Source organism: Sander lucioperca, chromosome 9 (assembly GCF_008315115.2).
Source record: "Sander lucioperca isolate FBNREF2018 chromosome 9, SLUC_FBN_1.2, whole genome shotgun sequence".
Taxonomy (NCBI): domain Eukaryota; kingdom Metazoa; phylum Chordata; class Actinopteri; order Perciformes; family Percidae; genus Sander; species Sander lucioperca.
The window spans coordinates 2,632,716-2,648,950 of NC_050181.1; the positions used below are offsets into that span (position 1 = coordinate 2,632,716).

At 40.1% G+C, this 16,235-nt stretch overlaps 1 protein-coding gene across 3 annotated transcripts in view; it reads right to left on the reverse strand.

Moving 5' to 3' along the window:
• Positions 1–15,907, reverse strand: part of LOC116045752 (cAMP-specific 3',5'-cyclic phosphodiesterase 4B-like) — a 52,320-nt gene extending 36,413 nt beyond the window's left edge. Inside the window, exons 1-3 of one of the 3 annotated variants that reach the window (XM_031293605.2) lie at positions 15,697–15,907; positions 11,008–11,077; positions 2,504–2,674 (exon numbers count right to left, since the gene is read on the reverse strand). In XM_031293605.2, the coding sequence (XP_031149465.1) occupies positions 2,504–2,545 (42 nt within the window). In that variant the 5' untranslated portion in view covers positions 2,546–2,674; positions 11,008–11,077; positions 15,697–15,907. Of the gene's footprint in view, positions 1–2,503; positions 2,675–7,695; positions 7,712–11,007; positions 11,078–15,696 lie in introns of those variants that run through there. The other 2 variants (XM_031293610.2, XM_031293616.2) reach the window with 2 other exon arrangements.
• Between the last annotated feature and the right edge of the window lie 328 nt (positions 15,908–16,235).

Sequence of the window (16,235 nt, forward strand, 5' to 3'; positions counted from 1 at the left end):
AGGAGGAAATAGGGTAAATAGGGTAAAGAGGACATAACAGGAAGGAAGGGAAGGAGTGGTAGCCACTCACTCACTCACTCACTCACTCACTCATTCACTGTGCAATAATTTTATAATCTACTCACATACATACCTGGACACTCTAACTGCTCTTAATTTCTAATTTATGCTAAATGTCATTTATTTATTAACTGTACAATAACACAATACCATACACAGTCCTATATATATATATATATATATATATATATATATATATATATTTATCTGTAGTTTATTGTTGTTTTACTGTTTGTTTACTTTTTGTAAAAAATATTTAGCTAAAAGTCTATGTATATTGTTATTCTTATACTGTATTTTTTTCTATACCTCTTTATTTAAAGAGTGTTTTGTTTGTATGCTGCTAAAATCTGCTGCTGGATATTTAATTTCCTTGTGGGAGTCATCCCAAAAGGATCAATAAAGAGAAGTCTAAGTCTCTAAGTCTAAGTCAGAGCGAGGCACACTTTTTTGATGGCTCTGCATACAGTGGCTTTACTAATATGCTCCCCATCACCAATATTATAAAGAAAACTGCCGTTTGCAAAAAAAACATAATGCGACACAAAGAATGTGCTGGGATGTAGAGCATGCCCAAGATGGGTGACGTTAGTGATGTGAGGACGGATAAGGTTATGTAGGCTCCATAACTGATAGACTGGGAAGAAAAACGATACCGCTCAAATAGGTGGGCTAGTATCTGGAAATCAAAAAGCATCTATAGTCGGGGCCTAAATATCATCTCACGATGTATGTTGAACTCCCTGCAAAGTAAATTAATAAACCAACCCTGTTTTTTATTCATGCAGACAACAAACTGCGCTAAAATGTGCCTGATACAGACTGAATGAATGAATGAGGAAATGAAAGAGTGCTGTCAGAGGGAGGAGACAGAGAAACTCGAGGTTTCTTGAAGAAAACCTGCTCCCGACCAGGTTAGGTTCACAGACTCAGTTACCATAGTAACTGACTCTGAGGTTAAGTTACCTCTCTTTCTGAAACGGGTTGGAGTTACCCCTCTCTCTCTCAGGTTTGATTAACTTCCCTTTCTGAAACAGAAAACCCAGAGTTTCCCCTCACCTCAGGGTTAACAAACTCAGAGTTTTCACTAAACCTGCTTTCCGAAACGGACCCCTGCACACACAAGACCGAATGCATGATTCCCTCCAGGCTTACGCATGGCAGATGGCAGCGATAATAACGAACAAGCCTTTTTCAGTAACGGTAATTTAGTTACTTAATTTTAAAAATAATGCTTTAGATTACTAGTTATTGCCTGAGACACGTTAGTCCCAACCCTGTTCGTCAATAAACCAAAAAAAACATTGACATAAATTGGTACGGTTTTTCCCTGGTGCTATGGCAGGAGACGGGAGGTCTTCAGACTGCAGCCATACACTCTTGAAGAAGCCTGCAAACATACCCAGTAGATTGAATAAGCATTTAGGTGCTGGCCTTTCGAAACATGTGTCTGCCATTACCTAAATTACTGCTGTTATGAAAGTAAATATTACCATTAATAATTCCTGACATTAATGGTCATTATAATGGATTAAATTGTGTATTTTCTCTATTAGGAGTGAAAAAATTAACACCATTAGATGCGTTTTCCTTTCCTATTCCTATATTTACTATCATAAATATTCAGTAACTAGCCAGTCCTGCATTCTAGGGGGGTTGGAGAGTGATGGAGGCCAGTCACAGCAGGAAAACTTTCATCATCCAGGACGCAGCTTGGCCTCAGAGCTCCTGTTGGACAATGTCAACGTAAATGATCTGGCCTGCCTGCCCAGTCATAAACAGCAGTGGTGTGGAGGATAGACAGATGGGCCTCTCTGTCGGATTTCTGTCCTTCCTCCTCATGTTTCCACTCAGTCCATGCCCTAAATGTCTCCTGGTGTGAGCTGTCTTTTAACACCTTTCCTCCTCTTCCCCCTCTGCCTCCGTGTCAACACTGCATCACTCCTCAACTCTCTGTCTCTATCATCTTCTTAACTCTCTCTCTCTCACACGCAAACACACACAAAACATTGTCCTTCATCCCCAAGTCTCTGTTCCAACAAACAAACAAATAAACACACACACACACACACACACACACGCACACACACACACACACACACACACACACACACACACACACACACACACCAATATTGCTCCCTGCAGCATGTCCTGCAGTCTGTTGTGTACAGTACAGTCATCTATTTATGAGTCACCGACCACCGCACCAACATACTGCACCTTGCTGCCTTAATGTACTCCCACCAGAGCTCACTGTATCTTTGTTCGGGAGGAAACATTACACAATTTATAGCAACTGTGCAAACTGCAGAATTGGGCTGTAAACTTTAGAGGCGAGATGCGGAATTTCAGAAAAAAAGAAATCACGAGTGGCTATGTAATGAATGCATGGATGGATCCACGGTTGCACAGATGAATGGTTGGGATGAGTAATACTTACGTCGCCTGGTGTAAGCCCCTGTGCACTCCTGCTTTTCTTCATCCTGCTGGGATGTTTAGCCAGACTCTCTCTCTCTCTCTCTCTCTCTCTCTCTCTCCGTGTCTCTGATCCTCTATCCAAAAACGCAGCTCTTTCCTGCTTCTCCTGCTCTGGGCAGCCTCACCAGTACGCCTGCACATGGGAGGCAGATAGAAGGGGAGAGCAATGATATGAAGTAACCAGTTCCAAAAGTTATTCTGCCTGCCTCCCTCACAGTGGACATCATGTCTGCAATTATTGTCAGAGTTGCTTTGACTTGGTAATGCAATTCTGTGTCCAGAACGTTGACAAGTCTCTAAACTGTGTTGCATTACGGACTGCAATGCACAACTTTGACTAAAAAGCAGACATTATATGAACTGTAATGGATTACCTATCTCAGCAGTTACAAGTTTGTACAAGAAGACATTCATACTGTAGTAAAATGAATAGAAATATACATTGAAGGTAGAAAAAACACAGTAAAAGGTATAAAACAGAACTATATGATTTGGGCAGTAGCAATGAAAAAGTGAGCATGTTAGCATGCTGGCGTTAGTATTTAGTTTAAAGCACCACTGTGCACACTGTAAGTACAGTCTAACATAGCCTTAGCATGGCTGTAAACTCTGTCTTGTGTCTACAAAACCTTTTTTTCTATTTAAAAAATAAGTCAAACTTCTTAAATGTTAAATAAAAAAGCAGCTGTACAAAACTTTTGCCAGAAGAAATAAATTAGTAGGTTAATAAATCTTACAAATGACTAGACATTTTGTCAGCTTCCAATATTTAATACTCTGTCCTCACACACAGTTCGGTTGGTACAAAAATAATTGAGGTTCAGCTTTGTGGCTACGTGTAATGTTAAAGCTATAGTGCGTAGTTTCTGTCTCCCCCATGAGGAATTCTAAGTAATGACAACAAAACTGTCGGCGCGTCCACATGATACTAGCCTTCCGTGATCGCACACCACCCCCACCCCTCCTCCACGCAGTTGCTTGTAGCCAAGGAGGACACGGAGGATTAAAAAAACATGATGGACTCTTCAGAAGAGATAATTATCTTCACTCGAGTTTCTGCGCAGGAAAGTCACCAGACGACACAATCTTCTGAACTTAGCCATACTGAGCAATACAGAGAGAGTTGTGTGGAGCTGTGTAGCAACTCATTTGGCAATGGCTTGAATGTAACGGACGTTCATTAATATCAAAAAGTTACGCACTAAAGCTTTAAATATATGCGATTTGTAGTAAATGTGCTAAAAAACGTACAAAAAAAACCAAAAAAAACTTTAACCCTTGTACAGTATGTATTAATGCATAAAATACACTCTGTGATAATGGTTCTGTGAAAAAAGGTTGTTATGTGATAGAGTGCATGGTGTGTGTGCCTGAAGGTCTGTTAGTCCAGTCCCATCTTTCAGCCTGTTTGGAATGCAGTGACTGTACACTCATCAATAATAGAAAGACACCAGCTGGTAGAACACCACCAAAAGGCAGACATGAGTGACTAATCTTTGTGACAGAAATGAATCGATATTTTCCATGTCACTATTGATCACCCTCCACCCCCGTGTTCCACCTCACATCACCACTTATTTAACAGGCACTCTGCTCTTGTGTTAAAGTCAGTGTCGGACTGCTGGTGAGGAAGGCTGTTGTTGGTACTTTCCAGAAGCTGCTAAGTCAAGTTGCATGAAAAGAGAATTTCTCAGCTGCACAAACAACCCTATCTTGTTTGTAGCTTCACAAACAAAATCATTATTGTGGCTTCCTGTTGTCCTTGGTTTTTTTATTTGAAAATATGAGAGGGAAAATGACAGCAGATACCAAAGGGATTAGTGTTTTGAGCATCTGTAAGATTCAGCTGCTGGTTCAAATCTCAGCATGAGAGAAAAATTCTCAATAATGTATGAGTTTGCATAGATAAGTCCAATCTAGGTTTCACATTCAGATTCTTTATACTTCATGGTACAAAGGTTTTAAGTAGATGGTAAAGCTGTGGTGGTTATTGTGACCATAACCAGAAAAAAACAACTATCTATAGAAAAATTTAACGTAGAATCAGTAATCTATTTAAAGACTTAATTATGTATTCATTCATTCAACCTTTATTTATATCTCAGATAGATCATTGAGGGTAGGCCCACATTTACAACGATGCTGAGTTTAAAGTAATATAAACAGAAACAAAGAAATCAGTTAGACAATTGTGCACAGGGATAAAACAAGGATAGAAACAGATGAAAACAATAAAATCAGCTTAACCAATTACACACTGCCACACTGTGGCCCGTGGTCATGGCCCTGAACTGTCCATAGTCCATGTAGGTCATTCAATGAGTTAGGAGCACTGAGTGAAAAGGCTGACTTTCCAAATGCAGAATGTTAGTGGGATCATAAGCGTAAGTCCGTCATGACAGCATGTTAGATAAGATCCTAAGTTCCAGTCCAGCATCATTGTGATATAAAGGAATTAGCGTACTAATGGGGGCTTTAAAGATAAACAAATACCAGTGTTTATTACGCCTCTCTGCCAGGGAAGTCCAACCAACGTTTTTATGTAATAGACAAATTAATTTTAATGCTAGTACTGTTTTTTCAAGAACTTTAACTACCCGGTGTCTCAACCACAACCGTTGGTTTTTTACCTGCATGTTTCATGCTACAGATACGCTTTCGTTTTAATTTTTTTTTATTTTGTGAATCTCTACATTTGTAGCACACTGCCTGGCTATACATTTTGTAGTACTGCTACTTATAGGCTTACTAATACTACTACAACTGTTGTCAATGGTTTGCCTCATTTTAGATAATCTTCTGTGTTAACATAGTATATTTCAAACACAACGTATGGAATATATATATTTTTAGGGTAGACTGACAGCAGATGGTTGATCACTTTGAAAGGACACATCAGTGATCACTTTTGAAACACATTATCTACAAGAAACCTGCAGCTGCATGCAAGAAAAACAATCTTCCCAGTAGTGCCATCAGCACTTCAGTGAAAAGGTCAGGGCTCTGTGAGTACATCCACGGTCATAATGAGCCTGAGACTCTGAAGAGCATTACAACCTAAAACCGACAAGACCACTTAAATCAAAAAAGATCATTGACAAAATACACTGGACTAGAAAATGCAGTGCTTCACCTTGAGAAACAAACTTCAAGTAAACTCTTATCCCTGTAACCCAAGCAATATGTCATCCCTTAGGTGGCTGCCTGTACCTCTACAAATAATTGATTGTTGATGCGAAGCGGGCAACAGAATGCAAAGCCATGAGGCAGCACTCGAGATGCAGATTGTAAGGATTTGACTTGGATTTTGAAGAGAACACAAGGGAACATTGTGCTAGGAGTACACCATCAACTCAACAACAAGGACAAAGCAAAGGCCATGGACGTAGTTTTCTTTAAAGCTATTATTTCTTCCATTAAACATGACTGCTTAAAGTATGAGTTAAGTATGTTGTCTCTGGGCACACTGGAGAGAAAAGGCTCTGCAGCTTTACCTTGCTGCAACTGTGTCCTGCAAGGTCAAATTACTGTTTTTGTCAATGGAGTCTAGTGGCTTTGACAAGAGCATAAAAGGGCGTCAGTTACCCATGTAAACATATGGCGTTTTTCCATTACATGGTACCTGCTCGACTCGCTTTGACTCTACTCGCCTTTTTTGGTTTTCCATTACAAAATAAAGTCCCTGGTACCTGCTAACAGGTATTTTTTTTTAGTTTCACCTCCGTCGAGGTTCCAAGCGAGCTGAGGCGATACCAAAAGGTGACGTGAAAACCTGCAGCCTACTGATTGGTCAGAGAGAATCGTCATTAATCACTGCGTCATCATTGCTAGCGACAGACAATGGTTTTTTTGCTGCCTCAAGCTTCTTTTGAAACAAAATTTGCCTTCTGGCTGTGGCAACAGCCACATGCAGAGAGTCAAAAACAACACACCTTCAATGTTCTGTGTGTGTGTGTGTGTGTGTGTGTGTGTGTGTGTGTGTGTGTGTGTGTGTGTGTGTGTGTGTGTGTGTGTCGCGTTAGGTCATGGCAGTTTCCTGCTGCGTTGCTATGACGACCAGCCACGCTCGCCTCAGGCATGAGGCGGTACTAAATCTGCAATGGAAAATGGAGGACGGGGCACCGCGGTCGAGTCGAGTCAAGTCGAGTACAGTAGAGCTGGTATTAGCAGTGGGTCAGCGCCATTAATCAGGGCTGTCTGACGGCAACTTAAAGTGGTGAAAATATTCTAAATATAGTGTATAGTGTATATTAATTTTTGTAGGTCGTTAAAATCCGTTTTGCTGTTGCCCCCGTCCACAGCAGCACATTGCTTAGCTTAACTCCTGCCTGCTTCTCCAAACTGGGGCGTGCCAACCACCATCTACTGTAGGTAATACACTGACTATGTATAATTACCTCATACAACCCCACTTAAATAAATCTGAACTATCCCTTCAAAATAGCTAAGTGGTTAGTGTGTTAAGTAGTTTTTTGTGTAGGGTGTTTCCTACTAGTGCTATGATTTCCTGCCGAAGTTCAAAGACGTGTTCATTAAGTGACTACTCGAATGGTCTGCAGGTGAGAATTTGAGTATAAATGGGCTTGTGGATGTGATAGACCTGTTCAGATCCTTTTTGCCCTGTGTATGCTGGAAGACATCAGCCCCTCATTGGCCCTGAACAAGAATAAGTTTTTATAGAGAATGGATGGACAAGTGGATAGTTTGCACTTGTGTCACATATTTTACATCAGAGGTCAGCAGGGCTGCATGTCACCAGTGAGAAACGTTGCCCATCTGACCAGTCAATCTATGTCACACAGCGTCTGTGCACAATAGACAAATGTAGAGGCGACTCGGTCATGGTCATACATTTAAAATTGCTGGGACACCCACACAAAGGTAGCTTTTGTTGCGCCAAAACAAAGGAGGCTCAAGAAATCATGTGTGGAACTGCGTTAATATTACATTCTCTTACTCTGTAGTCCAACAGTGAGAGCTTTCAAAGCCATCTGTGTGCCACAACCATGATGAATTAACTTTACAGTAGTCACTCATTAACACCCAGATAAGATAAATCGGAGTTACTGTTGACTGAAGGAAATATTAAGGACAAAAATCAAAGAACATACTGTACAGTACTATGCACTTATGAAGCAAATTTACTTTACTTACCCAACTTTTGATCAGTTCAGTGGAAAACATGTATGTACATGTACATGTATGTATGTATTCCATGTAAGTCTCCAAATACTCACTTGTCAAATTGCAAGTGCTAAATGGAGAAGTAAGCAGCACTGGTCACAAGACACGACAGCTTCTGACACAACTGTGGCAGGTCCTCTTTGTCTTTTGGGCCTGCCCACATTCATTCAATCAAAACAACACCACACCCGCTTTATCCACACCTTGAATAAACAACACTGATGTCCACTGATAGCACTACTGATGGGATTACATCACTCATCTATACCAATTTAAAAATTGTCACTGTTCAGTGTCCACAAATCTATTTTGAAACATTGTCTCTACTCCAAAGTCAAATCATCTTAACAAAAAAAAGCCTTGGAGTTAGTTTGCTGATGTTGCCTTTAGAAAGCATTTCAAAATCGTATTGTTTGTCATTACTAATCTTTCATAAATTAAGCTGAAGATTAAAAAAATTACTGTTGACAACCTCTCGAAGCAAATAGAAGAAAAAGTAGAATAAGGTAGGCCTCCTCTCTTTTGGCCCCCAGGTCACAGATTGAGCTGCCTGAAACACAAAGTCTTTAAACTGACAATCTTCTTTTGATTACAGTCACAGTACTTACAGTATAACAGCGCAGGTGACATGAAAAACAGTGCATGTTGTATTGCTGTCAATAGTCCCATTTACTATGATACTGTGGTGTGTGCCGCCTTTTGTTTCATTTGTTTTGTAATATGCTCTATGAAAAAGTTATATTAGATGTAGTAGCTGCAGACAACAGAAAGCAAATGTTAGATGAATGGCCAGAAGGCTACATGCTAATTTATTATTGCTCATAATGCAAATCACACCTGCAACCACACTGCATTCCTCCTGGACTATTTTGTGACTACGGCTGAAAATATATTACAATTTAATTGCAGCTATGCAGATTACCAACTGAATTTGATATAATGACATATATGTGGTGACCCAGGGATGAATAGACTTTACATTGACACTGCATGTTTCATATTTCTGGAATATCTACATGTACAATGACATATCTACATGTACAATTAATGACATACAAACAAATCAATGCTGAGCTGCTGGGCTGTTACTACTATACGAGCAAGGGACATTCACAGACTCCTACCTACAACAAAAACACTCTCCTGTATTCACTGGGTGTTTTTTGTTTTTTTTTACACTTTGTGCTTAAGTCTGTAAGTCCTATCTGGGGTGACAACCCTCTTGGACACATCATCTTAATTTGATTCATACAGCACATAATATGAAACCATTTCAATATTTAGGCTGCAATAAGTTCTTTTCTAATCTTATCCCTCCTTCCCACACTGTTTGTGTGGGCATGTACTACACACAAAGCAGTTGATACACTCTATGCGGATGTCAGACTTGCAATAATAACCATAGAATAATATATACATTCTAGCTTATTGGAATTATTACAGTACATATACAGCACAGAGAGGGGTGGATAAAATTATAGATTATAAACATGAGAAATATGAGTTCACCAAAGCTCATTTCCATTCAAGTAGGGCTAAAAGATTTAGTCGATTGATTGAATAGTTGATCAACAGGAAATGAATCTGCTACTATTTTAACTTTTCAGTTAAAATAAAGTGTTTCATCTATCAAACATCATTCAACAGTTTAACACGTTTTTAAACACTTACCCCAAAGCCACATTAGCTATATGACTGAAAAAAAAATGCAAAACACTTGTCGACTTGGATTTCTTGTCAAAAACTAATTAAAACATCGAAACACCATGGAAACTCTGCTGTTTGTATTTGTATTCAGTGCAGAAAAGCAGATTCCAGCAGAGAGACGGGTGAAGGCTGAGAAGAGTTTGTTGAGGAGGGAGAGAAACAACACACCAATTTGTGCCAGCTGAAAGCTGACGTCAGTGTGGAGGCCACATGATGGCAACCCACTGCCCTACTGTACAGACAGAAAGAGAGGCCAGACTGTGAACCTATTGCCACTGGGCCACAAGACCATTTTAGGTTGGTTCTGCTGTCACACCATGTGTTTGTTAGAAAAAGAAAGAAATGAGAAATAATTGGTGGGTCAGGACACATGGCAACTTTGACTCTGGATGACTCACTGTTTGATTGGATCTGCTGAGAAAGCCTAATAATTGAGGGAGTGCCATTCTGTCAAATTCAAACACCCACACACACATATACTAATTACCCCATCCTATTCAAGTCACCCAATTTAACGCCCATTGAGGTATTGTATGAGTATGGTCTGTGTCAGCACTTACACAAGACAAAACTTTCTATTGCCGGTGTGATTTATAACAAATGACTTGGAGACTAAGGAGGTAACTGAAGGCTTGGCAGAGTCTTCAGGATTTGGGGCACAGAGGGGGCCTTTTGGTGAGTGTCACCAGTTGGCATCCTCACTGTCTACATGGCTCAACATGAATCCTTCAGATGACAGCTGAGACAGAAATGAATCAGTGTGCAGCTTTGGACTGTGCCCCTGAGGTTATTGTGAGCAAACTGATGTGATTCACCACCTCCTTTACACACAGGGTGGCTATCATACGGTATATGCTGTTGTGGAGTGACTGGCTGGGCCTTTTAAAGGTGCAGTAGGTAAGACTTAAAAAACTAACTTTCTGTCATATTTGCTGAAACTGACCCTATGTTCGAGTAGAACTACAGGAAGCAGGTAATTAAAAAAAAATCTGGCTCCTCTGGCACCACCTACAGCCTGTAGTGCGATTTGCAAAAATCCACCGCTCCCTGTTCAGATACACCAATCTTGGCCAGGGGGGGTGTCTAACTGCGTATCAATTACTGCTCATGCACACGCATTCATTCTCCCTTGTGGGGGGAGGGGCTTAGGAGACCGTTTTGGGCTTTACCTGAAAGGTGGGAGGGACTGAGAAGTTGTCGATGTTCAAATTTTTTGGCTAAGTCCTGGATCTTCACTATCCTACCTACAGCACCTTTAACCCTGATAGACACACCACACATCATACACCTACCACTTCCTGTTCACCACTTGTATCTATATCTGTATCAATATCTATATTAGGGCTGCAAGGGCCTGCTCACAATCACATTTATCGTATAAGCAATCTGAAAGTGGTCAAGTGCTAGAAAGGATTAGGCCTATCTTTAATACTGACCAATGTACTGTACTGCGGGCTTACTGTGATGTTTTCAGCAAATAGCTCTGATACATAGAAAACTAATCTCTTCTTGCTTTGTCAGCAACAAGGCTCTGACCACAATATTCCCACCCAAGCACTATGAAAGTGTACTCACAGCTGAAGCTGTTCTCCAGGAGCAAGTGGTGAGAAGATAGGCGGGAAATTCACGTCAGCAGACTGTCAGCCTGAAAGACAAACAATGTATGGATTACAAATTTCACAGATCACATATCACAGCAACAGTGGTGGCTGCTGGTCTTTCAAAGAGGGGAAGCTCATTTTCGGCCTACATCATAAAAATTGTCCATTTATTTATATTATAATAATATATATAATAATAATAATAATAGTAATAATATTATATAATAATATAATACAATAATAATATAATCATTATTATAATAATAATAATTTATAATATCCGTGAGATGATTTTTTTTGTCACGACACTTCCAGTCAGCCAGCTAACTTTGTCATACCAGGAGAGCTGAACAGACCTGTTACTTTGCCCTATCTTTTGCACTAAATCAATCTTAAGTGTTGATCTAACCCTGCTGTTTAATTCTAAGTTTATCCTCGTAAGGAAGACTTTCAAATGGCTTTGCCAAAATCAGGTCGACATTATTAGCATTGTCTCCCATCGTGTGCAGTTTGCTAGCTGGCTAGTTCACCCCTACAACACTAGCCTAGCCGACTGTATGAATGAATGAATGAACAAACAATCTAACAAAACAATATTAAACTCGAAGGAGAAAATGTGGGAATTAGGTTAAACTGAAAAAAGGAATGTGGTGTATACTTGTATGAAATGTATGATGAAAATTGGCTAGCAATTTCGCCAAGTAAATACCAAGAAATAGGTTGCAGCAATTCGTCTTTCAACAACACTTGCAAAATCTGCGATAGGACTGAGCTGAGCTCGAACAGCTTTGGCGACTTTTTATAGAACAAAATCACTGTCAATCAAAAGGAGATGCATCCTTTCGACAGAGCCTCCAATCTTCACGCAGAAGCCCAGCGTCCAGGCCAGCCCACTGCTCCATTGACCCCCAGAGACGCTGAGCGTCCGTGGGCGGGACATAATTGCAGCATTTATCCAATGACCGTCTAGTTTCGAAGCACTGAAAAAAACTGCTCAAAGCAGCCCCATTGAAGTCAATGGACGCCAGGCTTCAACAGGGAAATGCACTGTGACTCTACGGGAATGTATGAGAAGGAAATCGAGTCAGCTGATTCTGAACGAACTCATCTTCGAAATGAACGTATTTTAATGCATTTTTAGTCAATAAAATGTTAACACAATAGTACATATTTGACCATTACATTTTAGACATTTTAGGGGAAGCCGAGCTTCCCTTGCAGTCTTAAAGAAATCGCCACTGCACAGCAAAAAAACTGCCGATATTATGGCCAGCAGAAACTGTGTGATTGATCAGCAACAAGGACCTCTGACAATAGTGCAATCTAAGGTGCAACATGTTTGCCTCTGACAAGAGGGCCATGAATCGATACTAGAGTAGCCTACTTCCTTGTTTATTGTTGCGAATGAAATTCAGAGAAGAATGAAACTAAAAGCATCTGAATCCACAGTAAATCATCTGTTGAGTGTTTGAGGGTTATTTATTTTGCTTTACATTGAACCGCTGTGGAACAATCAGAAAATAAATGTGAATGAGTTCTCTCATTCACAGCTCCTTGTGGGGAAGCTGACAGCAAAGCCTAACTTTATTTGTAATGTTTTAAACAAAGATAAATGTTCTCCCCTCGTCCTAAAATTGTCATAAATCGACAGGAGAGTACTTCCTTGTTTTATGAATAAAGCTGTAGGCGAGTTGAAGCAGCCGGGCTGTGTGTGTTTGACCAATCAGTGACAGTCATCCCTGCAAACCCCACCAGGAAGGTTCCTGTACTTTCAGAAAGTACCTCCCTCTACTAGGTTCCTAGTTCCAGAGAAGATTTCCTGCGGTCAAAAAGGGGCCTAAATACATGACCGTTCATCCACAGTTTAGATTACCATCCAACACACACACACACACACACACACACACACACACACACACACACACACACACTGCTTTCTGTATTCACAAGCAGCTGTTTGTTTGTTTTTAATCACAGTTCCCACTATGACAAACACTCACCCAGTCTGCAAACCTAAATGCCTAGCGCAGACACGGCATGTATTCATCAGCTGGAAACGGAACATCAGTGTTCAGCAACAGAAAAGGCAGTACGGTAACCACAACTCCAGTAAAGCCACCAAGCAGCCAGTCAAGTGAGTCATCAGTCTGGTAGCCAGAGCCCTTTTGACACAAAGCTGGATGTATGTGCCCTGTTGTTTCAGCACTGACTGAGAATAAAAGGACAGTGGCCAGTTGAGTTTAAACCACAACATGCCCAGGGCACTACACAGAACTGATGTGAACTGAGCTTACAGTAAATGAAAGTACACCTCTGAAATTATTTCCTAAAATGTAATTAAAGACCAGTGAAATGTCACTACTGTCACTGTGGCATAATAGAAGAGCTTTGTGTGATTCCAACCCTTTCACAGCACAAAAATGATTTATAAAAGAGAAATCATACTCTAGGGTTGAATCACTGTTATGTTTTTTTAAATTCTTATGTTGTGGAATTGAAATAAAACTTGTTTTAAAAAAGGGGAAACATTTAAATAAATGCTGTTAGCATAGTAAAACTCCAGTCTTAAGATTGTAAAGACCTTCAGGCCCAGTAGAGTTGGAATATTATAGAAGTTGTGGAGATATTCGGATGGTGGTAACACTGTCCATGTGAGCTGGCAGAAATGAATCGCTTTAGTGTGACCAACACACACACTTCCTTCTCAGTGAAGAAGCTTCGTGGTTCTGCTGCACCAAATTATTCTGCACACAAACCCACATGCTCATACGTACATGAAACATATTAAGAAGGTAAACTAAAAAAGAAATAAGGTTTGAAAAACACGTATGCCAATGAAAAAATGATGTTTGTTCAGTAACACAGTTTTACAGAATATGTTAAGAATTTATAACATGTTCTGCTCCCAGTTGTTTCAACAATACCTTGCACTTATTATTAATAGTAAATCTAGAGATGAAACCTAATGATCAGCTACACATCCCAATACCAGCTATTTCATCCTGACTAACACTTACACATATGCACATATTTTGTGTTCATTTTATCTATGTAAAAGCAAGCAATGACTACTTTTGTGTCACTGGAACAGTGTTGCAACAGTAGAATACTGCCAAGGAAGGTATGTTTTCAGTTTGGTTTGTCTGTTTGTTTGTTTGTTTGTTTGTTGGTTGGTTGGTTTGTTTGTCTGTCAGCAGGATCCCAGAAAATCTACTGGCCCGATTTTCATGAAACTTGGTGTAAGGGTGTAGCATGGGCCAAGGAAGAAAACCATTACCTTTTGAAGCTTTTTCAAATCACAGGGCGGATGCAGTAATTTTTTTTCACTTGACATTGCGGGATTGGGTTTTTGTGCTGCATTCATGTGGTGTTTAATTCACCAGTTGTTCCCGACTGGAAAAATTCACACTGCATTGTGTGAGATAGGGCATGCCTTGGCAGAGGTCAGCGCTCTCCGAGTGCCCTTTTAGTTGTGTATGTGTAGCAAACAAACGGTGGTAGCTTTAATCTAAGTTTGAAAGGTTCAGCACAAACAATCACTAACATGGAGATGATGAATACAAAACTGTTACAATTATCTCTAGTCTCCCCTATTACACAGACTATAAAAAGGTCACTACTGAGTCTCTATATTGATATAAGTAAGACACATTAAGTCCCAACAGAAATATGATGTGGATTTTTCCTCTAGGGTGAAATCTAGGGCCTAACTAGTGCCATTTATTTTCTGGATGTTTTGGTTGACCTCATTTAACTCAGACTTCCTTGCTGAATTTACAGTGTTTGACTGTGTAATGTCATTACCATTATTTTTTATTTATTTGTTTATTTAAAAGGGATAATGCACATCAATTGACATTTTTTGTTTACACTCAAAATGTAAATGTGCCAGAGTTAGCAAAAACAGTTCATTTTCATCTGTAGACCCTTGAGTAAATGTGTTTTCCATCACACCATTTACACGAATATTCACTCTTCTTCCACCATCCACACCTTAATTGTCCCAAACTCAAATAGATTCCAAACTCATTTGCTTCTCTATAACATCTTTTCCTCTGTAGTAAGAGAAAACACGAAGTGAGAATCACTTTACCTTGTTTGATCATCATCATCATCATCATACTTCATGGAAAGTGCCCCGAAACATGTGTGTAGGCTGTATCCATCCATCCCAGCCTATCATTTTTTTTTTAGAAATGTGTTCAAACTAGACACACACTGACAAAACTGAACAGTCGGTTTAGAAAAGGAAGAGAGATGCCCACAATGGGCTACCAAGTCCTGAGAGAGATGAGGAGCAGTATACAGACAAGAAGCCTATGTGATATGACTGAATCAAAAGACCTTTCAGTGCAGATTTTTGACTCATGTTTCTTCGAAAATAGCAAATGTACAGCTCAAATGACGGAAACCTGCCACCTGCGCATCGTGAAACATATTATTTATTTATTTTTGCAAAAATCTGAATCAAAGAATTCCTTTATCATTTAGTGTAATCAACTTAAGATGGATAATGTGCAAACAGGGTTAGGTTAACCCAAAGCACGATGAGGTCGATTAAACCTAGCCTATAGAATAAATATTAAAAAAAAAATCGCTAGGAATTGAGGAACATTTAAATTGTCTTTCTCACAGGACGGTTAAATGCAGTCTATAGTCTTACCGGTGGTGTATCCGTTGTCCCAGGCGCTGATGCGGTTGTGGTACACCGTAGTCTCCTGTTTCGCTGCCGCGCTTCTGAAGCACGCGCCCCTTTTTATTAGGTTCCATTTGTGCCATTCGCGCTCGTTCCCCTTCCCGAGCCCGAGAGCGCATCGATTGGCTGTGACACAGACGACGCAAATCCTTCCGTTTACCAATGGCTGTCAGTGCGCACGCCCTCCCTTTCTTCCCCATTACTGCCTGCCCAGAGTCCATTTGATTCCCGGCCAGAGGGGAGCACTGTATGGATGTGTCTGCTTCACATAGCCCGTCCCCAGGCTATGTGTCTTTTATTGACTCCCTGATGTGTTGTTGTTGATTGCCCCTTCAGCAGTTATGTATAGCCTGCTGCTGTAATGAAATGTATACACATCGTCTGTCTGCTTTTGAGTACTTAAGGCATAGTTAAATCTAAGTTGGTGTAGGCAGCTCATGTAGCTATTCAGAAAGAGAACTGATACAGTAGGCTATTCCAGAAAGAAGTTCTAAAAAAAAAATATA